Below are 27,618 nucleotides of genomic sequence, written 5' to 3' on the forward strand. Positions count from 1 at the left end.
CAAATGGGGCTCCTGCAGCGTTCTGAGGCAGAGTAGAGGAGGAACGGCGAGGGGAGACGTAAGTAACACACACTCACAATAAAGACAAAAACACTTTAACTGTGATTGAAATTGTAAATTAACGTCTTTTTATTTCACATATTTTCACATTATTTTCAATGACAAGCGTTCAGTTTTTTTTGTTCTTTCTTCTTTTTCGACAGCTATTCTATGGACATTCAGGAGGAACAGAAGGAACGAAGGGAATCAGAATCTTTTTATCGTCATTTTTTCATGTGGATTTCAAGCATAGAGGACAAATAATCAGAATCACATCAGGACGGGAGGAAAAAGAGGGCTTCAAACTGAGAAACGGACACAACGAGAAGAAGAAAAAGGAGACAAAAAGAGGGAGGACAGAAGTGAGAGTGCAGGTCTGTCAGTGTGACACAGCCAGGTGTGAACGTGTTCAGGTGTGTGTGTAGTTTTTCACTCTGTCCCTGAAACTGCTGTTAGTGTGTTTCTTTCTGCGAGTGCATCGTCCTCTTTTGGTGTTAAAAGTTGTATTTTTTATCTCTTTCAGTTGCGTGCTTCAGTCTACATGTTTCTATTATATCTCTACTTATTTATCTCTGTTTTTACAACGATAATCTTTATTTTGTCCTCTGGCTGTACATGAACTATTCCTTTAAAACTACAGTAACAGTGCATGTCTGGCTTAGAAATCTGATAGTTTTAAGGTATTCCCCTGCATGTGCGTGAGCGCGTGTTGCATCTGCGTACTCGTTGTGTGTTTGTGTGCATACAGCGTCTCCCTAACTATAAGTCCGGTGCATAATTTATCTTATTTTTATTCGTTTTATTTTTTGCTTGGCTCTTTTGCTCCAGTGTTTTTTCATGAATCTTTGTGATCTTTAACTGTACATGGCTCTTGCATGTTGTGTCGTGTCGGTCAGTTTACATGTGGTGTGTGTGTGTGTTTGTGTGAGTGCGTGTGTGAGTCATTCATGTGTCTTGTCAGCTTCACAGGGCGCTGGGGTTCCTGAAGTTGTGGCCTGCAAAGCGAGCCTGGTCGCCGAGCTCCTCCTCAATCCTGCAGAGGAGAGAAGAAGAAAAGGAGCGAGTGGTGAGAGAACTTCTGACATTAATACCCCTTCTCCACTGACATTAGCACGCTGACGCAGGTTTTCCAGACCCGGGAGGACCTGTCTCTTTAACCATTGCCAGTGGAGTATACTGCTTTCGACGGCGGTGGTTAGGCCTTCATTGTATCCATCACTCATTCAGTCTGTGTATCAAACTCGGCGTCGACAAATGTGGAAAGATGTTCATGCGCTGCTTGGATGGAGAAGGAATTTGTAGCTGAGATGACGAGGAGTCGCAGAAGTAACCGACGGCGCAAAGCATCGCACTGGAACGGGGGCGGAGATTAGCGTGTCGACCCGGGTTTGTGTTTTTGTGCCGATCGGAGCCAAGCGATAATTACCCGGGTCTACTGCAGAGTCATTTGACCCGGGTCTGAATGCTGATTGTAACCTTTCCCACTCAGCAAAAAAGCCGGGTGTTAGTGGGGTTTTTTGACCTGCAGTTCCTCTCTTGTCCACTAGGGGCTGCCTCCAGCAGTGAGTCAGTCCCCATAGAGCCCCATGTTAAAACTTTACAGCAGAAATAAACATGTTTACAGCCTGGTACAAAAACTGTTTGGGTCTCTATAGCTCATTTGTCTCTTCATGACAACTGTACTGGAGAATCTTTATATTTTGAGTGACAGGTGGGAGCTGCTAGGTGTCAGTTCGGCTAATTCAGTCACTGAACTTCACCTCTGGGCCGTGTTTGTGCTGTTGGAGCCTTTTGGAGATTTTGTCGTGCAAATCTTAAACAAATATTTGTATTTATTGTACCAACAGACCGTCCAACAAGTCTGTGCTCCTGTTGTTCAGGAAAGAAATTCTGGTATTATTATGTAATTTAAATCTTAGCATATATTAGCAGGTATCTGTGTGTGCTCTGGTGGCCTGTGCATGGGAGTCAGGATAGTTGTTGAGTGGGCGATAGTGATGAGAAGAGCGGTACTTCTAAGCTTTAAGCTTTTAAAGGTAAAATGATAATGCATTCTTATCTGTCGCTGTACGACAACATGCTACAGTAAACACTTCTTTCTGCTGTGTCTGTACACGTGTGTGTGTGCATGCTCGACTGCACTGATTAGCGTTTATCGCTGGTTAAAGCTCCTGTAAGTCTCTCCCCCCCTCCCTCCGTCTCCTCAGCAGTGCAATGGGATTACAACGCTGAGCTGATCCCTCCTCCTTCTCCTCTTCCTCTCCCTCCTCCTCCTCCTGCTCCTGCTGCTGACTGGCTCGGACACATGGGGTGACACCGGCGCTGCTGTCGCCTGTCACATAAATTAGCCCTGTGATGCTAAGACAGAGCGGGCACCTGAGGAGGCAGAGCTGCTGCCAGATTTTGAGCCAAACAAGGTGCAGAAAATGAATCAAACTAAAAATAAAGTGAGGGATTAAAGTATTAAATTGACTTAAAGATATAGAGATATAGACGGAGAGATAGACGGAGAGATAGAAAGAAGGGGATATGGAGAAGCAGAGATATAGACAGGGAGGTAAAGATCATAAGGTGCAAAGTTATAATGCAGTTGTATGCCCCGAGTGTGCATGCATATGTAATATACAGTGTGCTGCAGTATATTTTATAGTTAACAAGACAAAGTATGCAATCTGTAATGCTGTGCACACTGACCTCATGAGCTGGTTGTACTTGGCGAGCCTCTCAGATCTGCAGGGGGCGCCAGTCTTAATCTGCAACACGGAGAGAAGATTACAACCCAAAGATTTATGTGGGAAATTTAAAATAAAGAAATCTGAACAAAATTATTTTACGCCAAACTGAAGCTGTAATGTGGCTGTGTGTACCTGTCCGGTGCAGAGTCCCACCACCAGGTCAGCGATGAAGGTGTCCTCTGTCTCCCCTGAACGATGGCTGACCATCACTCCCCAACCGTTCGCCTGAGCCAGTTTACACCTGAGAGACAGAAACAAAGAGACAGTTTCATGTCCTAATTCTCTTCATTTTCACAAAGGATCAAAACTCAACCTGATGATGTTAGAAGTGTAAAGCTGTGTCAGGCCCACACCTTGTAAGTCTGTTGCTTTCTGTAACCCTGAAGATGTAATCTTGGCCAGAGCGTCGCTTTGTTCAGAGAGATCTCTACAGCCTTGTTGTAAACTTTTGTCTCCTCTGCGCGGCGAACAAACTCATGTGAACCAGCCTGAAAGAATACACTTTTCTTCTGCAGCCAGTCTAGCTCCAAGCTGAGCGCAGAGACAGCTGTGTCATGCACTGGTTGCATAACTCTGTTTTTTTAGATTGGAAAAATAATAACAAGATGTTCATTTGCTGTAAATGACCTCAGATTTGTAAGGTGACGTTGTTGTGTAACGTTGTTGTAGTCTGACGGAGATATAATCTATAGTTAAGAACAAAAATAGGTCACATAAGAGAAGCAGCCGCCTTCAGCTCCCTCTAGTTTGAGTCCACCGCTGGATATTTGGGTCTGAGGCAGTGTCTCATTCCCTCATCCTAATTTCCACACCAGGGGTGCCTTTCAGCGTGCTAACCAACGTCTCCTCCCTTCTACCACACACACAGAAAGTGACATAGAAAAAGAGATATAGAGATATAGCTAGAGAGATGAAGAAATAGAGATACAGATCGGGAGATGGAGATGTAGACAAAGAGATAGAGATACAGAGATAGAGAAAGAGATAACGAGATATAGATAGAGAGATGGATAAATAGATTTAGACAGAGGGATAGGTCTATGGAAAAGGAGATATAGAGAAAGAGATATAGCTAGGGAGATGGAGAAACATATATACACAGAAAAATAGAGATATGGAAATATAAAGATATAGATACATAAATGGAAGGATAGAGATAAAAGGATGAGAGATGGAGAGACAGAGACATAGACAGAGAGATAGAGATATGAGAGAAATATAAAGATAGAAATAGATACGTAGATGGAGGGATAGAGATATAGATGAGAGATGGAGAAATAGATATAAACAGAGATATAGATAGATGGGGAGATATATAGACAGAGATATACTGTAGAGAAGGAGACATAGAGACATCGAGATAAAGAGATGGATACAAGAGATATAGACATTTAGATATTTATAGAAAGATGGATAGATAGAAATAGATAAATATAGATAGAGATATATATAGAGATACAGATTGAGATAAAGAAATAGAGATATAAAGATATAGATACATGCATGTTTGTCGTCTGCACAATAACCCTGCAGAGCTGCATGTGTACATTGACTTCATGGTAAAATAAAAAACAAGCAACAAACTGCTGCTTTGTGTGACGCATCAACACCTTATTAAACGATCCTATGTAATCTAAAGTGTTAGACTGATCACACACAATGGGACAGCACTGTATACTGCATGTCTACATGTAACCGTGTGCTGTTGTCAGTACATCAGAGCTCTGAGAACAAACGACGTAAACAAAGAGAGAAATAAAACTTGTTTTGGGGGCTCAGACTGTGAGCGAGTACGTTTTGACTCCTTAGCTAAACCGTTCATAGAGTTTAACTAGAGTGAGTTATTTGTAACTGCAGCACATCTGACACGTTAATCTGCTCAGCGACAGGAAAATTAAAAGCATGTAGACGCCCGGGGTCAAATTTGAAGAATTAAGACGTGAACAAGGACTCGCCCTGCGTCCCCCTCCTCATGCTGCTGAGCTATTAGAAGAATATATCAGATTAACGACGCAGGAAGCTCTTAATGTGGCGGGCACGATACATCTCCTTTACTGTCGCTAGCTCCGTTTCTATCGCTTCATCCTCTCTGACACCATCCTGCTACAATCCAGCCGCTCTGTCAGGACCCAAGGCTTCATGACGCTGAGTGACACTTGCAGTCTGAGATTGATGACACACACGTTCAACACTAAAGAACACACACTCTCCACAAATATGAGATAAATGTTGCACAACTGTCCCAGTCAGCTGCATCAGTATGTTTGATTGACAGCTAATCTTCATGCTAAAAACCTGCTGTCACTTCCTGCCATTTATTTATCTTCTTAAAGATCCTCGTCTCAGGCACAAGGTCAACATGGCTGACAGGTTACGAGTGAAGTGACTGACAACGTGCTGCCTCCCTCTGTGTGTGTTGTGTGATAGATAGCAGGGCTGCTGGATTTCCCATAGGCCTCTCTGTCTTCTCAGCAAAGATGGACGACCTTCTTAGGCCAGGTCAAGTTCACCGGCCTGCCCGAGGCGGCCATGTTTGTTTGTGTTCCGTCCTGCGTGTGTGAATCATGTTTACAACGTGTCAGACTGACAGTAATTAGTCGTGTTCGGCCTCCTCATAAAGCAGATTTATCTCTTAAATAATTGATTTGACCTGTTTCTACAGACTGCATTGGTTTAATGTCACCGGCTGTTTATCTCAGTGAGCTAGCTCCAAGCATTTGCATACTGTAATTAGATGGAATCATGCATTGATTTGCACTTTCCTTTACTGATTTATTGGAAATGCTTTTACATGTGGTGCTTAATTTGCTGGAAATTCGGCAAAAGTGTTGCAGGAATCCTTATCACCAAAGACATATATATAATATCACAACGTTGGCTGTTCAAACTAAACGTGGGTGAAGTTTCAAATCTGTAGGTGAAAGTATGCTGGAGTAATCCTCAGGCTTCTCAGCTGCGTCTGCAGGCTGCTGTAAACGCCAGGTTTCACACTGTTTTTTCTACACGCTGCACTTTGTGACATCTCGGCAGGCTTCGGAGAGCTGGCCAATCAGAAGAAAGCGGGCTTGTAGGGGCGGGGTTTCTTAAAGGGACAGAGCTGAGGCTGTATGAGGGCCTGCACAGAGCACCAGTGTGAGGAACATGAGGAGTTCTGTTAACTGTAAATTATGCTAAGCTACTCCACAGGTATCACATGCATCCCCCTTTAAGTTCTGGACAGGATCCGACTCACAAACAACTAAAAAGTGCTTCTATGTAAACATGCAGTTTTTCCTAACAGTCTTTTCGGGTACCAAGCCTCCATGTTTAGGATTTTATTTCAGTCTAAGCATTTTATATTTGCACAAAAAACAGCCCTTTTAGTGGACATAGCTTAGGTCAGGCAAACTTTCCCACAAAGGTAACGTTGCAGCCATTACGGCCGCTTTGCAGCTTCTGGCTAAGATGATCTACTGGAGCAACTTCAATACGATTCAATTCGAACAGGAAGCAATGCAAACAAGCACGCCAGCAAACAGTCCCAGTAAAGATATCCTCACCTGCTCCATGTGTGAGCTAACAGCCTAAGTGACAGGTTGCTTGTTGGAAAAGCAGCTCACCCTGCCTCTATTTTTATTGCACACTTGTATTTCATTTGCAGCGGTAAAAATTGGCGCTGAAGCGGCACCAAAAAAAACGATGGCATCCCCTTCTTGGGATTTAAAGATACCAGAGCTACCCTTTTACGTTCTTACTATGATAAACCACTAGAGATACTGTAACTGCTCCGACGTAGTAACCCTCTCTCAAATAAGTAAGCATGTAAAAATGTTGGTGACATTTAAAGAAAGTGGACGTACGCCTGTATGGCCTCAGTGACGGAGCCGATCTGGTTGACTTTGAGCAGCAGGCAGTTGCAGGCTCGCTCCTCTGCAGCTTTCTCTATCCTCTTGGGGTTTGTCACCGTCAGGTCGTCTCCCACAACCTGGATCCCCACCCGGGCCGTCAGCCTGGACCAGGCCTCCCAGTCGTCCTGGTCGAACGGGTCCTCGATGGACACCACTGGGACGGGAAGAGGAGAGGTGTAACGCTAATGACAGATTATTTTTTTACTTTATAGACAACAAAAGCAACAAATGTATTCTCCACCTGGGTAGTTGTTGACGAAGCCCTGGTAGATGTCGGCCAGCTCCTCTCCAGAGATGTGTCTCTCTGCATCCGGAGGAGATTTGAAGTCCAGGTCGTATTTCCCGTCGCGGTAAAACTCTGAGGCGGCCACGTCCATCCCGACCACCACCTTCTCCGTAAAGCCGGCCTTCTCTATGGCCGTCTGCAGCAGGTCCAGGGCTGAGCAAGAGAGGAGAGGTGGAGACAGAAGGAAATGTGAAATGCTACAAACAGAGCCCCCTTAACCTCTTGTTGATGGAGCTTGTGGGGGTCGTAAACTTCTACTTCACCAATGGATTTAGCAAAGAGGACACATGATTTTTAGCCCAGTTCCCACCTCAGTATGATGTCAGAGATATACCACAGAGTTTTTTCTCTCACCTTCGCTGTTCTCCAGGATGTTGGGAGCAAATCCTCCCTCGTCGCCCACATTGGTGGCGTCCTGGCCGTATTTCTCCTGGATCACACCCTTCAGTGTGTGGTACAGCTCCGCTCCTATCCTCAACGCCTCCCTGAGACACAGAGCGGAGGAGGAGGAGATGGTGAGAGAGCAGAAAGAGAGGGCACTCAGGCCAGCACAGAGCATTTCAGTTCATCCACTGATCAGTGCCAACAAATTACTGCACAGGACTAATACAAAAACTTTCTGAGTGCAGTTTGGTGCAAATTCAAAACTCTAGATATCAAATAAGAAGCAACAAAAGGCAAAGTTTAAATAAGTTCACGTTATAGTCTTTAAAGTTGTTTTGTAGATGAACTCTTACTTGAAAGATTCAGCTCCAACAGGGAGAACCATGAACTCCTGCATGGCCAGTTTGTTTCCTGCATGTGAACCTCCGTTTATCACATTAAAGGCCTGAAGAGGAGGAGAGGAGAGGAGAGGAGAGGAGAGGAGAGGAGAGGAGAGGAGAAGAGAGGAGAGGTTAGCAATGTTTTTGTCAAACTTTGGACGTATTTTCAGTCTTTAATCAGGAAAATGAACCATTTCTGTTGGACAAAACAGTTGTAATAACTTTTTAAAGTCATATAACAGCACACTTAGTTTTCTGAAAACACGTTCTGTGAAGTGCACTGAGTTTGAGTCTCACAGGAACCGGCAGCACCAGCTCCGTGTTTCCGGCCAGGTCAGCTATGTGGCGGTACAGGGGGACGTCTTTCTCTGCTGCGCCGGCCTTACAGATGGCTAGAGACACTCCCAGGATGGCGTTGGCCCCAAACTGAGCTGTTTGACGGGACAGAGAACACACAAGGATTCATATTGGTTATTCCTTTATGGAGCCATCCCAGCATATTGCTAAAATAGTTAACTTTTATGAGCATTTCAGGTCAAATTTACTTGGTATGTTTCTGTCATAATTACTGTTAAAGAAGCTCAGGCTGAGGCAGTGGTGGTTGTTATAGATCTGCAGCCAGATTTAACTAGTTAGATTATTAATTTCTCAATGCATCCAGGGGGTGAATAAGGTCAATTTTCAATGTGCAGCAAACCAAACACACAACTTACATTCGGCAGTCAAAAAACAGAGTCAAACACCTGACCTGGACCGTAAACTTTCCACAATTTATACCTGAGCTGCTGCGGCACAGTGACACCCAAAGTTTATAGAAGAATATTACAATCAAATGTCACTTTTGGCTCCTACAATTAAACTGGAAACTAGATTTCCTCACCTAACTAAAGAACTTAACTTATGTTCGTAAAATGCTTGCCCATACTACCTATACTGTCAAATTCTGTGAGTCTGTTTGTACGAGATAAAACGACTGCAGGCTATTGTCAGGAAATGCTAAAACATACACATGTAAGTGAACCAACCTTGCTAGCATCACAGGACTTAAAACAAGCTATTCTAGCTAACGTTTCATTTTAATTAATTGTTTTAGTCCTGTGCCGGCGGACATTTATTTCTCGCAGCACCACCTCTGTCCCTGCTGCTGCTGATATGATTAGATGGCGTTACTGTGTGTCAAAATACTAATCATCAGAGCACAGTGTTTATCAAAGCAACGCCGGCTTGGGACAGCAATTTATTCGCTCTGTCTTGTTCCCGTCTGTATTTATGTGTGACAAACGTGCCTTCAGTAAAATCATTTGTTGTGTGTGGCTGTCAGAGCGACGCGGTTTTTTTTTTACTCACATTTGTTTTCTGTGCCGTCCATCTCGATCATCAGGTTGTCCAGCTGCTCCTGCTCCACCACGCTGATGCCCTGCAGACACGCAGATACACAAACACACTGTAATAATACTGTCATGCACAGGTGGAGCAATATACTGTTGAACACACATCATATCTACATGTTTGTTTTAATATAAAAAAACAAACTGAATTGACATTTTTACGAAGCTAATTTAAGGAGAAAGAAAATGAACAGTGCCTTTTTTATTCCATGAATTGCTCAAAAAAAACCATAATAAACATTTTTAAAGAGTATTTGTTTTCTTATTTCTTATTTGCTTTGATTTCTAATCACTAATAACTATCTCTAACTTCTGGTTGGGGTTGGCGCTCTCATAAACACGCGCACATGAACGCCCCTTGCTCCAGCAGGTGCTGGACTGTACCAAGTGGGACTTTGGGATGGGGGAGGACCCCTGTTTTCATCTTATTTGTATTTTGTTAATAACCAGCCGTTGATGAATATGTTGGAGAGTTATTTTACATTTTAAAGCCTAAATGGAAAAATTGATGTTTGTTATATATTCCATATATTTAATAGCTTTAACAGTCTGTTTCATTAACCTTTGCTGGTAGCAATGTGGTTTTAACCAGGAAGTATTTAAAGCTAATGTTTGATCCTTGAGGCCTCTTTGTCTGTTGGCTGGAACCGGCCTTTTTAAGTGAGTTTTCCTTTGTTATGTAAAGATGCCATTTTTTTTATGTATGTAAATGTTAGCCTCAGTTAAGAACAGCTTTGAACAGAGTTCCTGGACTGTTGTAATTATTTTGGTTCCTCCCAAAATAAGGTTTGAAATCTGTACCCCAACAGAACTCAATTCCTCTTTGGGTTTGAGGCCTGCTGACATGCATATAAACAATGTAGAAAATCCTGCATTAACATTTGGGCGACTTACAGAAGCTATAAGGGCCGGGCCGAGGGTGTCGTTGATGTGCCCGACTGCCTTTAAAACACCTGGAGGAAGGAGAAATAAAGGTAAGAGAGGCGCAAAAGGGAATCAAAACCCTGCAGCAGCAGAAGTGAAAACGTAAAGCTGTTTCAGATTTCTTGAAATATGTTTCCTTTGACAAAACTTACAGGGCAAAGAGAAACTTTTAGCCGCTAAAGAGTCAGAGTTTAAACAAGAGCCAAAAGGAGACAGTATGTTTGACTTCAACCAGAAGGATACAAACAAAACTGTAGTGGGAGTTGCTTTGAGTTTATATACACAACTGTTAACCCTTAAGCCTGTATAACCTGATAAGCTAATTACATCGAAATCGAGCTCTTGTTGCTACATTAGCATCTGGTCAACAAGCTACTGTGACTAAATGCTGTGTTTTTCCTGGTCCTGCTGGACTTCTGTTATCACCTGTCACACATATACTACTGTATGTGGTTAAAACATCTTGGTAATAGTTAAAATAAGTAGAAATAACTTCAACTTTGATTTAAAGAAGGCCAACAGAGTCTAGCTAGCTTAATGCTAACTCAGGGATGTGCTCGAATTTTACTGGGTTGTTCGGCCCCTCTGTTCAAAAATCTCACAATTCAGCTTAAAACTTTTTAAAAGAATATTAATGTGCATGTTAACACAGTCGATGTGTCTTCTTACCTTTGCCCTTGTAGCGGCTTTTGTCTCCATCTCGGAGCTCCAGAGCCTCGTAGATCCCTGTGGACGCTCCGCTGGGCACCGCAGCCCTGAACAGACCTGAAGGACAAACACGGAGAGAGAATTAATCAAGGTTTTAAATGCAGGACAGAAGATGGAGAAACCTATATCCACATTATACTTCTATGTTTTCTCAGAGGGCAAAACTAATTTGAAGACATAAAACGGTGTAAAAGAGGGAGAAGGTCAAACAAGGTCAAAATGAACTTCTATGTGTGGTTGTTTTTAATTCTTCTTTTAACATGATATAAAAAACATTGTTTTTAGCGTCTCTAAGCTAAACCCATTCAGCAAATAGAAAACTGACTGCCAATATTTTCCAAGTAATTATTCACACCCACACACGGCAACAACAACAACATGAATCATGTGTTCATGAGCACGAATCAATGGTTGACAGACGGGTGTACCACTAAGGACGGTAAAGTGTCTTTGGGCAGAGTACCAAGCAGCATGAAAAGATGGACATGGCCAAAACTGTGTGCAAACACTTGCAGGATTAGGTGCTGTTCTCCCCCGTGCATGCGATTGCTCCCTCCGGGTACTCCGGCTTCCTCCCACAGAGCAAACACATGCTCGTTAGGGTCATTGGTGACTCTAAGTTGCCCGTAGGTGTGAGTGTGAAAGGTTGTCTGCCTCTGTGTGTCAGCCCTGTGATTGACTGACGATCAGTCCAGGTGTAACCCCGCCTCTCGTCCAATGACAGCCGGGATAGGCTCCAGCCCCCCGTGACCCTGTACAGGATAAGCGGTATAGATAATGGATGGATGGACTCCTCCTCTATTTAACCTTTCACCTTCGAAGGCTAATGTATGCAGCCAACCCTCTATCTACCCTTAATTCATCTTAGGTCATTTTAAAAGACAAATGTATGTGGAAATATATTTAACTCAGTCCTCAAAGGAATGTGATGTAAACTCGTCCCAATGAATTAGCAGTAACTCAGACATGATTATTGTGTACGTCCTCGTTCATTTTGAGTGATACTGATTTTTGGAACACTTTAAGTTGCAGTAATTGATAACAGTTAGTAACATTAAATTATTTAGTCTAAATTGAGTTCATAGCATTTTTACAAATGGTAAATCCCGCCCACAAGAGCCGCTATGATGCAGTGACCGGTTTTTTGCCGGTTCAGAAGAGCGCGCACAAGAGGAAAAGATATGACACGACTGAGCAATGATTTGCTGGACTTACACCGGGTCTGTAGTCTGCTAGAAGAGGATTATTTTTGGAGGGAAACCGGCGTTTTATGATGTTGAAAACATTCACCATGGGCTCTACCGAGGAGACAGCAACAGACACAGTGACGTTTCTGTTTTATAAAGTAACTGTTTTTATTCATAAATGTTAAAGTCGGGGTTAAATGTGAATACGGGTTAGAGTTAGGGTTGAAAAAAAAAAAGAGGTGTGTCTTATTTGTCAAAGTGAGTGTAGACATCTGACATTAGCTGTGTCCCAATCCACGGGCTGCAGCCTTCAAAGGAGGCGGTCCACGGAGGATTCACAGCCTGTGTAGACGTTGAAGCCGAACTGAAATCATACGGTCTGGTCTACCCTTGCGTCACCAAACGCTGCTCCTGTCGCCTAGCAACAGGTAGCTAATGGGCTAACTACCTAGCATAACTAACGTTGAGTAATTTTAAGTATTATTCTAAAGATAATTTGCTTCAAGGGCACTTTCATTTTCTTAAACACGTAACGTTAGTTATTTGATTGAGTTGAGACCAAAAACTTTTACATTTCAAAGCGTATTCCTCGGCCGTTTAAAAGTCCGCCACTTCATTTGAATTGGCACGCAATGCATCTCGGGATACGACGGGTCGCAAAGGATGCACCCGATGCATCTTTCGCGGCTCGGGAAACAGAGGATGCATTTGTCGGCCGCATCTGAAGGAGCCTTCGAAATGGGACAGGCTTCAACGCGCTTCTGTGATGCAATCGGCCTTCAAATACGGCCTTCGAAGGCTGCAGCCGCTGGATTGGGACACAGCTGATCATTTGAGGACACTGGGTCACAAGACATGGACGGTATTGAAAAAAAACGTTGTTTTCTATAAATAGATTAAAAAATGTATGTGCTTTCACATCATCATCTCATGTCACATGACTTAGCACAGTTATTTTACATCCTTGCCCCGGGGTAATTGGTTTCCTATTTTTTTTAAGTAAACTCAACTTGTTAGAATTTACACTGTAAGAAGTGTTCATGTTTTTATCACAACTTTATGAGCCGCTGTGCAATTCAAATGTCTTGATTTGTGAGCTGAGCATTCAGTGCATGACAGGTTCAGACGTTTGACCAATGTTTTTATCTCAGTGGGGTTATGATAGCATTGTCGGCCCACATGAGACTCTGAGAATTGATTGATCTGGACGGAGGTCAAATGAAGGTCGTTGACGTCAGGAACACTCTGCAGTCACTGATGCGCTGACAAGCTTTCTTAACGCACTTTGACAAATATCTAACATGATGAATCTGAGCAGACATCCTCCGGGTGAGCATGATGTCTTTCTTTCCCTCTGATCTATTTTTCAGACAGGCTCGTCGGCGGTTACCTTTGTCTGTGTGGAGGTCCACTTCCACGGTGGGGTTTCCCCGGGAGTCCAAGATCTCCCTGGCAATGATGCTGACGATCGACATCCTGAGAGACACAGAGGAGCAGAGGCAGTGAGTGCTTTATCGGGGGATATATATATGTATAGCATGTGGAAATATGTTTGACGTGTGACAGTTATATTGGTGCTGTCAGCTTAAGACTGAATTGAAAAGGAGGAAAGAACAACAGAGAGGTTCAGATCTTAAGGATGAAAAGATCTTTTTTTACACTGCACACAAACAGAGAGAGAACGACGTGTCAGGGGAGACGAGAAAAAAACATCCCTGCAGATTCACTGTGAAAATCAAAGCTCATCACAGAGCACTGGGTTGTGTCACACACACACACACACACACACACACACACACACACACACACACACACACACTGCATTTTCTTCGCGGTTTCTTGAAGCAAGTCGCAGAGCGTGAATTATGCATCAGTTGGGATGAGATCTGCTAAAGCTTTGATCCTGCTAACAAGTATTATCATTACATATCATCGGTTGGGACGTGTCCATTTATTACTATGAACACTGACTGTATATAAAGATGGACGACTCCTCTCAGTGCACGAAAGTGAAGCCAAGACTGCAGGAGCCCGATTTGTCCACAGAGCTGTCAATCATGAGGTCACACCCCCTTTTTACAGCATCAAATAACTAATTAAAAGTAAACTTGTCAGAAAAATGAACACGTGGACATAAATCAGCATGATAAGAACTAACTATAATGACAGAAACCATGTTTGAGAAAAATGTGTTTTGATTTTATAGTTTGACTCATGTCCCATCTGTTAACATGGAGGAGGCGGGCTTTATGAGCTATACTGCAGCCAGTCAGCAGGGGGCGATAGAGAGGGTTTGGCTCCACTTTTAAGGAGCTGTCACGTCGTCCATCTTTTTATACAGCTCATGCTAAAAACACCCAGTGTAGTTTATTTGAGTTGTTACCAAACACACCGTCTGCTGCAGTAAATATTAACTACAGAACCATATCTGGATTAATCCACTGCAGAAAATAGTCCCTACAAACAGAGGTCATTCTCTTTAAAAGATGTTACTCATATTTGTATTGCCTTAAACTACACTGAGCTGCAACAATGTCCTTTTTTCTTATTGTCCAACCTCTCAAATCGCAATTTCTTCTCCCTGTAATACCTCGACCCAAACGCCCTGTTTAAAAAGGAGATTTACTGGATTATAGCAGCACATCAGTGTCCTGCTTAAGAGGACACAGCACCAACACAACAGCTTGTCTTTTACTCAGAATTAAGAGCTAGAAACCCTGTGAGATGAGCTCTGTATAATATACTTTCTACACATAGACATTTGTCGTGCGGCCCGGTCTCTCCTTTAAATCTCCTTTTACCCGCTCAAATAAAAGGGAAAGACAACCAGAAGTCTTTCGGTCTGACCCTGCTGCTGTGTCTCACATTAGTTGTAGGTTTTCCTTCCGCTGCTGTTGCATCTTCTCTCCCAGGAGAGACGGCTCGGAAAATCCCGCGGCTCTAATGCAGGAAAGATGCATCTGTGGGTGCCATTCGACACTGTGAAAAACAGCTCCACCACAAGAGCATTCGTCTAAGTAGGTTAGAGCACGGCAGCACCGATCCTGCAAGCGCTCGGTTTTCAAACAGTTCCCTCTTGACTTGTTCACTACTGTTCTTAAAAACTGCATATTTTTAATTCTTCTTGTTTTTGTTTTAATCACTAAAATATATATAATAGGCATCGCTCGGGTTAAAGTAAAGGTGGACTAAGTAGTAAAGCAGGAGGTAAATCGACTGTCTTTTTGTGAGTGTGGATATGTGATGACAGAGTTTGGTTGTAACTGCGGTTCGTTAGTAATAAAGCTGAACCATAAATGCTCAGACGATCGCAATTGTGATGTGTGCATGTGCAATAGTCACATCGCAGGACGTGCGATAGTGAAGCAAATTAAGTATCCCATCATCAGCAGCATTTCGTCCCGTTGCTGGTTAAACGCTGTGGCCACACGGACGGACCGTTCACGGAGCGGTCGTGCCGCAGAGTGTTTACTTTCAGCGGCTACACCTGCAGCGCACACACGACGTGAGGTTGTTTGTGCATATCATATAAGTAATGCAACTGCAGCCAACATATCTAAAAAAACCTGCTGCTCCACCTGAACCCTCTCTACTTCTTCATAAGGGTGTCCAAAAACCTACAGCCCTAGTTAGTTAGTTAGTTAGTTAGTTAGTTAATTAGTTAGGTAGGTAGGTAGCTAGCTAGGTAGTAGGTAAGTAGGTAGGTGTGCTTTGTTGATCCCAAACTGGGAAATAAGATCAAATGCATTCATATTGAAAATGCTATACACTGCAAATGCAAAAAGCAGCCGCTTAGCTCCGCCTACCTTCTCTGGCAGACCAACCACTGCTGGCTGATTAGATTTAAGTTGCTTCATGTCCAAAACAAACTTGTCTCCCTGTCCTGTCAGCTCTCACTCTTCTTGCTAACGTAAAAGGACTCCTTTGTCTTTGGTTTCTCGCTGTGAGAGACTGAACTGCTGCACAGCCAACGATTACAAATGCATTTATTCTGTTTGAAGATGCATTTTAACTCCCTGCAACACCATGTTATCCTTTACACGTACACAAACCACTCCTTCGTGCTCTTCATCACTTCATCATCCATGCTAATCTCTTCCGTGGGTGTTTCCCCTCTTTTCTCCTCATTAATATTCAGAACACGCAGCACTGCAACGCTACGTTATGTCGTCTTCGTATGAATACTTTATCGATCTGCGAGGAGCTTAATGTGGCTCGCTAGCACTGAGACTGTCCTTTTTCACACTGACAGAGTGGAGGAGATTTACAGCAGAAGTTGAGCCAACTGTTTAATCATCGTTCCTCTTTAGCGAGAGTGAAACTTCACTTGTCAAATCCATTAGGAAATAGCTTATTAGAGGGTGCAATGATTTAGAGACATCTTAAGTTATCAGATGTAAGTAATTACACTAATGATAGCTGAGTTCCATTAACAAGTGACAGAGTGCCAGCGAGCACATGAAAAGGTTGCAGCTGATGTCACTTCTTGAAATGATGCCACCTTCCTCGCCAAGAGGGAAGGAAAGCAGAAGGTGAGCGCTGCGACGTTTCTTTACATGAGTTTAGTTTTGGACACAGACAAAGTTAAAGCTGGCCCGCACTGAAAGATGTTTAAACTCTTAACAGATGTGTAAAATGTGAGAGAGTCCACACATGACGACAGATATGACCCAAACATGACCCAAACAGCACCACACACTAACAGATTCTTTCACTGACTCTCACAGCTGGAAATCTCACAGAATCTCTGCCGGCCGACTTTAGAGTAAACAAACATGGCGGACGACGGGAAGGAAGAATTGGTGATGATAGTGAAAAAGAAACTGTGGATGAAGTGGTGGAGACGGCGTGAACACGGGCTGTACATGTTACTTTATGCTGCATGTTTGTCGCCATGGCTGCGGTTGTTGTGCTTCCTCCTTCAGTCAGCTTGCTTCCTGATTGGCTATCGTTTGGTTCCATGTGACGATGCACAGAGCGTGTGCTCAGCTGTCCACGGTGTTTCCCCCCCATACAACAGGATATCAGAGTGTAAATATTGAACATGTTTAACATTTGAAATCTGTTCGGCCACGACGTTCTTCTGAGCAGAAGTAAAATCACTCACAGCACAGGAACATCTGGAGCGATCGTCTTTAGAACCATCAGAACATCAGGACTTTGCTAACTTTTGCCAGAAGGGGGAAATCGGGCCCAATATTGGCTTGTCTGTCTTGTATCGTCCTCCATCTTAAAGGACCTAATGCAGATTTGTCCTGATTTTAAGCCTTCTGAAAGTGTAACGAAGCACAGTGGAGCCTGACAGATACAGATTTGAAAGAGGATCCGTTACCCTCATGGCGGCCGAGTTAATGGATTTTTGAGCTGGAATGAATATGTGAATGCTGTGTGGATTTTGAACAGATTTTGCGCCAATAAAACAAAGTTACTCAGAAGGCTGCTTTCTTTCTCTAGTGTGGACCACTGTCTCCTCATGTGCATGTGCTGCAGACGATGTGTAACTGCCTTCAGACCACCTGAAACTTCTCATTTCTTTTAAGCACTTCTTCATGCAGCCTCTCTTCCTTGTATAAACGATGTTCTCTTGTTGTCATGTTTCCTCTATAACGTCCCTCTGGTGTTTGTGTGAACGCAAACACATTCTGTTGACGTAAAAAAACCTCCCCGCAGACATTAAACGCTCCACATTTCCTGTTTTTGCTCGTCTCCCTGACACCTTTCCTCTTCCTCCGCTGGGACACAAACTCCCACCTGTGCTGCTTTTAACCTGCCGCAGAATCTCATTACTCCTCCTGTCTTCTGCTCCTGTCCTCTGACTCCTTCGCTCAGCGCTTCTCCGTCGTTCACGATCCTCGTGAGCGACTCAGGAATATTTCCATCTATTTTTACAGCAGCTCTGAACCTTGTCCCTCTCGCTGTTGGTCGATTACAACGTTGACGACCTACGAATTTATGCTTACTCAGTTCTTACTCTCATTGTAAGTCACGGGGGATAAAAGCGTCAGCAAAATGTGTGAACTGTGTAAACGGTGCTCAGCATAAGAAAGAGCGGATAAGGTGCCCGAGTCTCACACACACACACACACACACACACACACACAGAGTGAAGGGGCTGATGCTTGGCTGATTCCTCCTCCGGCCTGTGTACATTTTCGGGGTGTTTCTTCTCTCCGTCTTTTTTTAGTTGCTGCTCAGGAGCCCCACCCCAGAATACTGCAGTTTCCAAAGAGTTCCTCCTGAGGGTTGGAGCAGCAGGATTCAGGACGCCTGCTAACAGTTTCACATCAGAGATTCTGTCTGCATTTGACGGCAAACATGTTACATGTTCATATCTTTTCTTTCTTTAATTCAATTTTAATTATGTGCGAGTGTCTATTAATGCAAACAAGACCTATAAATGTTTACTAGTGACATATTAAATCCTATATCGGACAAGACTTAGAGACTACAGTCGTGCTAAGCATGCTAATTAGTTTTTACCCACCAAATCAGCTCTTCAGTTTTGGATCTTTGAATCTTAATGTTCTCTAGAAAACAAGCGTGTATTTCTACATGTTTATAGCTGAACCCTTGGTAACAAGGATGCCTCATCAACTTCAGGAAGTAAGTGGCATGATGACGGATCACACTGATTACCTGTTTTTCTATTAGCACACATATTGTGACAACCAGTGTGGGGCGTAACATGTTACGAAGTAACCTGTTAGAGTACGTGGATTACTTTTTTGTTGTAACGAGTAACGTAACACGTAATTTAGTTACTTTTTCATAAACAGTAAATCTGTTACTGGAAAATAAATTGCTGTATTTCTCTTTTTCTTTTGTCGCCAAGAAAGAAAGTTTCTCTACTTCTTGGCAGGTCGCTGCATACCAGCAGAAGGTAAACACAGCTGTGTCAGTGCGCATGTGTAGCTAGCTAACTCAGCTAGCGTGACGTCAGAGAGGACAGCGTTTACTTTGTGTAAATATTCACATTATTCTGAATGTTTGGGTGAAAGGGACGAGAACAACATGACAGTGAAATGTAAGCTGTGTGTGGAGGAGAAGTGCTCGTCAGCTGTGAGGAGCTCGACTTCAAATGTGAAGAAGCATCTGCAGCTAAACACAGCTCCACAACACTGGTGGGACTGAGAGCCTGTGTTGTATTGTTGTCATGGAGACAGCTGTGCCTAATACTGTATGCCTCTGCCCAGTTCACTGTTAGCATAATAAAGAGCTGTAAAGGTTATTCTGCTTCTGTCATTCCTGTTATCAGGCTGCAGAGTTACAGATTATGGGCCATGACGGTAGAGTCGATACATTCAAAGGTGGACGTACAGCAGGCTACACGCCGTCCTGACAATATAACGCACGTGGAACGACTCCCAAAGGGGGTTTCATTTTTGGTAACGTAAAAGTAATCTAACGCGTTACTTTTCTCAGGAGGTAACGCAGGAACGTAAGTTACCTGGACCTGGTTGCAGAGGCGGGTCAGGACAGTTGGCTCACCTGGCCTTGCTTCTTGCAATATACAGTAAGCTAGTGGCAATCAGTCAATCTTCTTCTATAGCTTGGCTTCTACCCTTTTTGGTTTTGCTCCCTTTAGCTTGCCTTAATGCAGAGTTTTTCTTGCAGTTAGTAAGCCGGAAAATCAACCTATTAGTACTTTAATGAAAGCTGAAGCTAGAGAATTCACTGTCAAAAACACAGACTTAAAACATCGACTAAAATGCAACACAAGCATTCCTGCAGCAGTAATATGAATCTAAACACATCAGATGTAACTCTTCTTCTACCACTGGCCATCAGTCATGTATGAAAGACACCAGAGAGGCGTAATATCTGCTGCACAGACTCATCTCATATCCATAAACACATGTTCCTCCTTTCCAATCTGTCACCACCTCCATGAGTTTATCTCCCAACTCTCCTCTCCATCCTTCTCTCTCTCTCTCTCTCCTCTCTCTTTCTCCATCTCCGTCTGTGTCTCTCGCCCTGCTGCTGTTTGTGCTCGTTGCTGTGACTTACGTAAGCTCTACAGCAGCAGCAGCAGGGAGAGGGAGGACACCCATGAACGCACCACACCACACCTACCAGAGACTGCAGTGCTCAGCAGAAAATACACCAGCAGGGAAAAAAGAAACACGTGAGGGAGGGAGAGAGAGATGAAGGCACGCAAGGAGAGAGAACTGAGAGGAGGATGTATATCTATCATTATATAGAGAAGAGAAGAAGATGAAGAACAGGAGGACAGAGGGACAAGCACAGAAGAGGGAGTAAAATATGTCAGCATACACAAAGAGGTAAGATAAGAGGGACACGAAAGGGTGCAGTATAGGTCATAAAGCCCGCCTCCAACATGGTTTCTGTCATTATAGTTAGTTCTTATCATGCCATTTTTCTTCTTGTCTTCTTTTAATTTGTTATTTGATGCTATAAAAAGGGGGTGTGGCCTCATGATTGACAGCTCTCTTGACAAATGGGGCTCCTGCAGCGTTCTGTTCCCGAGTAGCAGAGTAGAGGAGGAATGGCGAGAGGAGGCGTAACTAACACTAACACTACAGTCATTGAACTTTCCATAAGCGTGAATATCTGCTTCAGACCGACACAAGAAGCTGTTCTGCTGCAGACTGAGCCCACCTGAGGGCTCCAACACGCCAAGGACACACGGTAAAGGTGTGTGTCGGGTAGAGGAAGGGGCGGGACGCCAGTACAGCGGCTCCACCAGCCGATCTCTGCTGCACACGCTCTGGATACACATGAGCAAGATGGCAGCATTCATTAATTTTTGTATGAAAGGTGGAGACATGTTGTCCATAAGCAAGGCGAATATTCGTACTGTGTTATTTAAACATTAAACTTTTTAAATGCTAGTTTCTTGAGTGGATGTCGGATCAACCCTTTGTGATGAAATCCAGCGACATAAGGAAAGTTTAAACGCTGACTGTTGCGACACAGGGTCACGCACATTTCCAACTTGTTTCATGTGTTTCATGACACTTACATCACTGACAGCACTCTTGCTTCTTTGTGTTGACTTCGTATGAAATTCATTGGGAGAAAAATGACCCGGTCTGAACACACCTTGGCCCAGTGGTTCAAAAGTAATCTGATCGGAGTGCGGCTATCGGACTGGATCAAATCTTGAGGACGTGAAGTTCAAAAGAAAGAGGATTAAATCAGGTAATCCAGTTTTTGTTGTAATCTGGATATATCCTTCAGTATGTGTTCCAAACTTTTGAGCAGGATTAGAACTATGATGCAAAGAATATGAGGACGTTTATGTGGATTTTGGCGCCCTCTGTGGACAAAGTGTGTAGCATCTAGTCCCGGTTTGAGCGGGTTCACACCAGCCTTGGTTAGTCCGATTGAACTGAACCCTGGAGCGTTTGTCCCCTCGGTGCGGTTTGCTTAGGTGGTGTGAACGCCGGAATGCAGCCCAAACAACCGAACCGTGGTCCGCTAGAAAAGACGGGTCTCGGCCCGCTTCCAAACGAACCACGGTCCAGTTTGATTCCGGGGCGAACGTTAGCAGACTTAAAGTAGGACCAAATACTGGAAACAAACCATAAAACTGTGCCTTGTAGTGTTTAAGGGTGCTGACATCTGCAGAGACACGCAGTGAGATGAGCAGAGGACAGACGTGGGGGAGCAATGAGGAAGTAGAAATATGGGCGACCAAACAATTTCACAAATGCTTGTGGAAACGCACAAGAACACGGAGGTGTTCAAACTGTTCAGAGAAAAACTAAACGAGAATGGGACTGATCGATCCGTGGAACAATGTCGGTTAAAACTGTAAATCTCAGACAATGCTCTCTTGCATTGTTTACTTCAGGGAGTTTTCCCACATGGAAATTCTGACCAATCAGAAAGCAGTTTCTTCACGCATCACAACTTTTGGTCCTGTGGTAAAAGCTGCCGTGTGAACACAAACCAAACTGGAGGCAAACTGTAACAATTTGGTCTTTGATTCGGATCAAACAAACAGACTTTAGGTGTGAATGCGCCCTGAGAGCACTTTGATCAGGTTGATCCAGTTTTACTTTGAAAAACCAGGACAAAAGGAAGATGGATTTGTTGAACCTGGAAAGCAAAATATGGGAAATCTGCATCATTCTGAACCGGACTAAATGTTTTGAACAACTGGGCCCTGAACAGAAGATGCAGAGAGTTAAAGTATAGGATGTGTAGGACCCTGTGATGCTCCAGTTTGAACAATGCTGACTGAAGTGATATTTAAGCTACTGCTTCAACCATTTCACCAACATGTCACCTCTCTGATCATTTTGGTTTTCTAACTGCAAAATCGCTGGACACTACAACCAATCAGGGCAACAAAACATGTGATGTACAGGTAGACTGCTGGGCTAGCTTCAACATCCAATTCATCCGTGTCCAGTTCAACAAAGTGCACCTTTAAAAGTTACATGAAATCCCGTCCAGTGTGTTTAATACTGCAGCGATTAAATTCAGAGCGTGTCACATCAGTGGCAGCCATGTTGGATATCTATGGAAAAGCCTGAACTGCTCTTTAATCAGCCTCCACGTTGCGATTGGACCGACCTGATTCAGGAGGAATTTGCAAGCAAAGAAAACATGCACCAGCAGATTCATCTGGTTTCCAGGCTTCTTGCAACTCCTCTACGTTATGATGCAATATTTCCCCACCAGATTCCTCCTTTAGATTACATCAGATAGACGCATGTTGCATGTGTGAGATCACCTCTGAGGATCTCTGTAATCTTCCTGTGTGTGACCCAGTTGTTTTTCTTTTGCATATAAAGTTGCTTAAAGTGCAAACACACTTCACAGATACTAAATAACTAAAGTCAGGAAATGTGGACCAAGAGTTGCAAAATGTAAATTTCACCAAGTTTTCTTTTGATGATCCTCGAAGTCACAGGAACGCAGGATTCACCAGGATCATTTAAATATACCAAAAGTCTAAAGTTAGTTTTGCTTCTTTACTCAGAGTTCATGTTTTTTCTGCACATTGTTTGTGCTAAAGACGGGGAGCAGGAGGCAGGAAGCGGCCAAATGCTACCATAACTGTTGTGTGTGGCATCAGTTTACTTGCTTCATACTTGTCCTTATACAAATAAACATTAAATAAAACTAGGAGCATTTAACGCAGATTAACAACCTGACAACTTAAACTCTTAAAGATCATGACAAAAAGCTTGAAACTGGACACTGAGTGAACACAACGAGCTGCATATGATGTCAGGTATGAACCCTCGTCATAAGCTGTGCGCAACATTTTAGTGTCTGATTGGATATCAGTTCATAATGTTCCCTCGTGTAACCCCTCAATCCAACCACAGATCAAACTTTATCTGAGGGAATTGTCTCTGGTTCGAGAGCAACCCTTTGATAACCCATTTAATAAGAAGATGTGTTGGCGCCTAATCAATCTCGGAACCCATTGACTAGAGGAGGATCTGGGAGCGACGGACAACTTTTCGGGGCTTCCGTAGCGCAGCGGTTCGCAATAAAAGACTTCCGGTCAAGACTTCCTTTTTTCGTGCGCTGCATTGTTTACAGTCCGACTTGAGAAGCAGTCGAGATACGACGTCTAAGAGCAGGTTGTTAGCTGCACTCACATGCAGACGTCATAAATAAAAAGCTAAATCATCCTCCGATGACGCTGATGGAGCCTGTTTTTTCTGCTGATATGATTGGTTGATACTTCTCGGACTACAAACGTTCTAAAAATAGAAACAGAGCCATCTGGTCCCGAGCCTACAGAGTCTACACTATAGAGATGATCGCGTAACGATGCACTGTGAAAAAGGATTTTTGAGAAGGTAAAAAAAATCCATACAAATTGTGTAAATGATACTAAAAGTATGTCAGCAAGTGAAATATATGGAAATGAGTAAAGTTCACCTGCATTATCTCATTTTCAACAGTAACAATTACAACCTAAAATAATGTAATGAAATCTACCCACAGTTATCGGGCCTGTGCTGCAAAGTGCGCATGCATCAAAGTTTGTTCCTGGCTGCAGGCCGAGGTTGGATTAATCGGTGTTCACCAGTGTCGGTGTGCCATCAAGGTGGAAGTTGAGATTCCTGTTTTGCTGTGTATCATAGAGTGAATGAAAGTGTTTATTTATTCATTAGTCAGATCTACCAGACGATTTGAAGCTGGCGTGTCTGTATGTGACGTTTAAATGTGTAGCCTCTCTTAGCGGTTACACTGGCCGACTTTCCTGAATATTAGTCAGTAAATTAACACGAGCAGGCTCATGTTGTTGATTAGAATTTGTTTTTATCTGAGCATCTTGAATTCCCCAAAAGGCTGCACGGTGGCGCAGTGGTTAGCGCCCTCGCCTCACAACTAGAAGGTTCCTGGTTCGATTTGCATGTTCTCCCCGTGCATGCGTGGGCTCCATCCAGGTGCTCCGGCTTCCTCCCACAGTCCAAAGACATGCTCGATAGCTTCATTGGTGACTCTGAATTGCCCGTAGGTGTGAGTGTGAAAAGTTGCCTGTCTCAGAGTTATTACAAATTTTTATTACGTAATTAGTTGTGTAATGTAATGAGAAAATGTTGAGTAGAATTTACCTAATTTATTTTAGTTTTTTATTTTATTTTAGTCCTTAAATGTAGGTACTTTACTGGTTTATAGTGGTCCTATTTTTTGGTATTCTTTTAGTGCAATTTTACCCCTCGTTTGGGTCACATGAGGTTACATGAACAAGTTCTTTCTCTTAAGTTCTGATACATGGCAGCAATAAAACAACACTGTTCTGTAGCGTAATCCAAAAGGCAGCTGGACGGTCCACTGACAGTGGACGCAGCTACAAATATCCGCCTCTGCAGGTCATGAGTGTGCTAATAGATGTGTCGATGACCTGGAAGACTGAGAACCTTCACATGAGCCCAGCGACCCTCCAACACCAGAGGGTGCTAACAATAACAATAATATCAATAAAAATAAAGTTGTGCTATTTACAAGAATTCAACACAGCCGACATGTGCTGAAAAGTTATGTGGAAAAAGCAAAGACGCAAAGAGCAATGTTGGGATTTTAAGAAGATTCAGTGTTTGATAATTCAACACCTTTCATACCCTGTCGTATTAAATATACTGCATGTGGTGAGAGAGGACGAGAGACATAGGAAGTGTCTGTGAGATGGAGAGAGAGAGAGAGAGAGAGAGAAGAAAGACAGAAAAGGAGAGATGAGTGATGAAATATTGCTGTAAAAATACTAGAGAGAGAGAGAGAGACATAGAGAGTGGCCAGGAGGAAGGAGAGAGAGAGAGAGAGAGAGAGAGACATAGAGAGTGGCCAGGAGGAAGGAGAGAGAGAGAGAGAGGAGGGAGCGATGGAGGAGGAGATGGAGAGAGAGGAAACGAGCCTAAGTGAGAGAGAGAGAGAGCGACAAAGAGAGAGAGAGATGAATAATTAAATGACCCTGTTTGGCCGGTGAAGAGAGGAGCGATGGAGGGATGAAGAGAGGGAGGAGGAAGAGGAGGAACAGAAGGCTCGTCATCGCACGTTTGGCACACACACACACACACACACACACACACACACACACACAGGAAGTAGAGCGGTCTCACACGTACGTAATGCTTGTATGTGTCCGTGTTTACACACAAATAGCTTAAAATGACAATTATCAGAAGTACTCTGACACACACACACACACACACACACACACACACACGTCACACAGAGTTCCACACTAACACACACATTTTTGATCCATCTCACACACACTTGATATAACAAGGACCCGACAATCAATGACTCAATCTTCCTGCTGCCAAGACACACACATAAACAAACACACACACACACACACACACACACATTCCCATGCCTGCCATATTAGCAGATACCGAACACGCACACACACCTACACACACACTTGATATATCAGGGACAAGACCGTAATTGACTCCTTGATAATATCGCACAGTCAAACCACACACACACACACACACACACACACACACACACACACGTCCCTGTGTCTGCCGTGTTAAAGCACATCAACCATCTCACACACTCACACACTTGATAAACCAAGGACTCGACCTAAATTGACTGCATGATCCCTTCACACACACACACACAGACACACACACGCACACGCACACGCACACACACACACATAATATTCCTCCAACCAAAGCACACACATACACACACAAAAATACATAAACACACACACACACACGATTTATCAACCCACTGCATGAGCTCTTATACACACATATTTCTGCAGCACACACACACACACACACACACACAGACACACACACGCACACACACACACACACACACACACACATACACACACACACACACTCTCTTTTTTCCAAGATGTATCAATCCATGAGCTCTAACACACACATATACACACATATTTCTGCAGCAAAAACACACACATTAATGCACACTTAAACAGACAAACACACACACACACACACACATAATATTTATGCTGCCAAAACATACACACACACACACACACACACACACACACACACACACACACAGTCCTTTTTACAAACAATCAGAGAAAATGCAGGGAGCAAATTCACACACACACAACCTCACACACAAACACACACTTGACTGCAGGATCCTCTCGTACACACACATACAATGTTCGTGTTGCCAACACACACACACGCACACACACACACACACACTCTGTCCTCCTTTCACACACACATTTGACAGCCATGAAGCTAAATCACACACCCACAGTGACACCTCAAACTGACACACACACACACAGACACACATATGCTTTCAGTGCATCTCTTCACACAAAAACACACACACTCGTGACAGCCATTTTCCAAAGAATCAGAGCAAATGGAAGAGAAAATCACACACACACACCTAGATCTGAAGCATTTCTATCACACACACACACAGACACACACACACACACACACACACACATGCAGCATCATGCATCCCCTCTGTAGAAACCAGCAGCCGATCAATACGAGATCAAAGAAAGACACAACAATGGATGTAAAAACACAGAACCTCTTGAGCGAATGAATAAAAGGAAGCGAGGATTTCCTGCCTTTACCTGCCGCCTGTGTGTGTGTGTGTGTGCGTTCTGCCTCTCACGGCGACCGAGAAAATACTGGAGAGGAAGAGCAGGAGGAAAGAGAGAGAGAGAGAGAGAGGAAGAGAGAGAGGAAAACAGGAGGGGAGGAGGGGGTGAGATGTGTGACAGAGAGGGGGGGAGGGGAGATGACTCAGAGGGAGATGGAGAGAGGAAGAGGAGGGTTAATTAAAAAGGAGGAGATGGACCGAGGGGCGGGATGAAGGGATAAGGACGGGGTGCAGAGGCTCGCCGCCCGACAGAGGAGGTAAAAATAGATGAAGGGAGGACCGGTTCTCTCTCTCTCTGTGTCTCCCTGCTTCTCTCTGCTGCTGCAGTGGGGTTCAGTCGATGTATACACAGTTACATAATCCATCCTTCTCCAGCACACTCAGACATGATGATGATGCTCCGCGTGTTTGTGTGTGTTTAAACACACAGGCACTGAGACAATGCAGCAGCAGAGTCTCTATGAAAGCAGGAAAGATTCTGTGCTAACATCACCGATTGATGGATTCATTTTGATTTAGCAGGATAACCGTTTAGTCCCGTGAAGGCCGCTTATCCTCAGTGTGCTCTTTGATCCAGGTGTGCTACGAGGTGGTTAAAGTTCCCATGAAACAGCCAAACGTA

General features: G+C 43.6%; 1 protein-coding gene across 1 annotated transcript; it reads right to left on the bottom strand.

The window, feature by feature from the left end:
• Positions 1–100: 100 nt before the first annotated feature.
• LOC138608449 (gamma-enolase) lies at positions 101–27,077 on the bottom strand. Its single transcript, XM_069681027.1, has 13 exons — positions 26,968–27,077; positions 13,309–13,394; positions 10,693–10,788; positions 9,994–10,052; positions 9,059–9,128; positions 8,009–8,142; positions 7,685–7,776; positions 7,302–7,432; positions 6,903–7,100; positions 6,614–6,815; positions 2,907–3,015; positions 2,734–2,792; positions 101–1,072 (listed from the first exon to the last, which is right to left on the bottom strand). Exons 2-13 carry the CDS (start codon positions 13,391–13,393, stop codon positions 1,003–1,005), a joined length of 1,305 nt encoding a protein of 434 aa, XP_069537128.1. The 5' UTR covers position 13,394; positions 26,968–27,077; the 3' UTR covers positions 101–1,002.
• Positions 27,078–27,618: the final 541 nt, after the last annotated feature.

Source organism: Semicossyphus pulcher, unplaced genomic scaffold, assembly GCF_022749685.1.
Source record: "Semicossyphus pulcher isolate SPU_LCO1_2020_fin unplaced genomic scaffold, fSemPul1.0.p SCAF_5, whole genome shotgun sequence".
Lineage (NCBI taxonomy): Eukaryota > Metazoa > Chordata > Actinopteri > Labriformes > Labridae > Semicossyphus > Semicossyphus pulcher.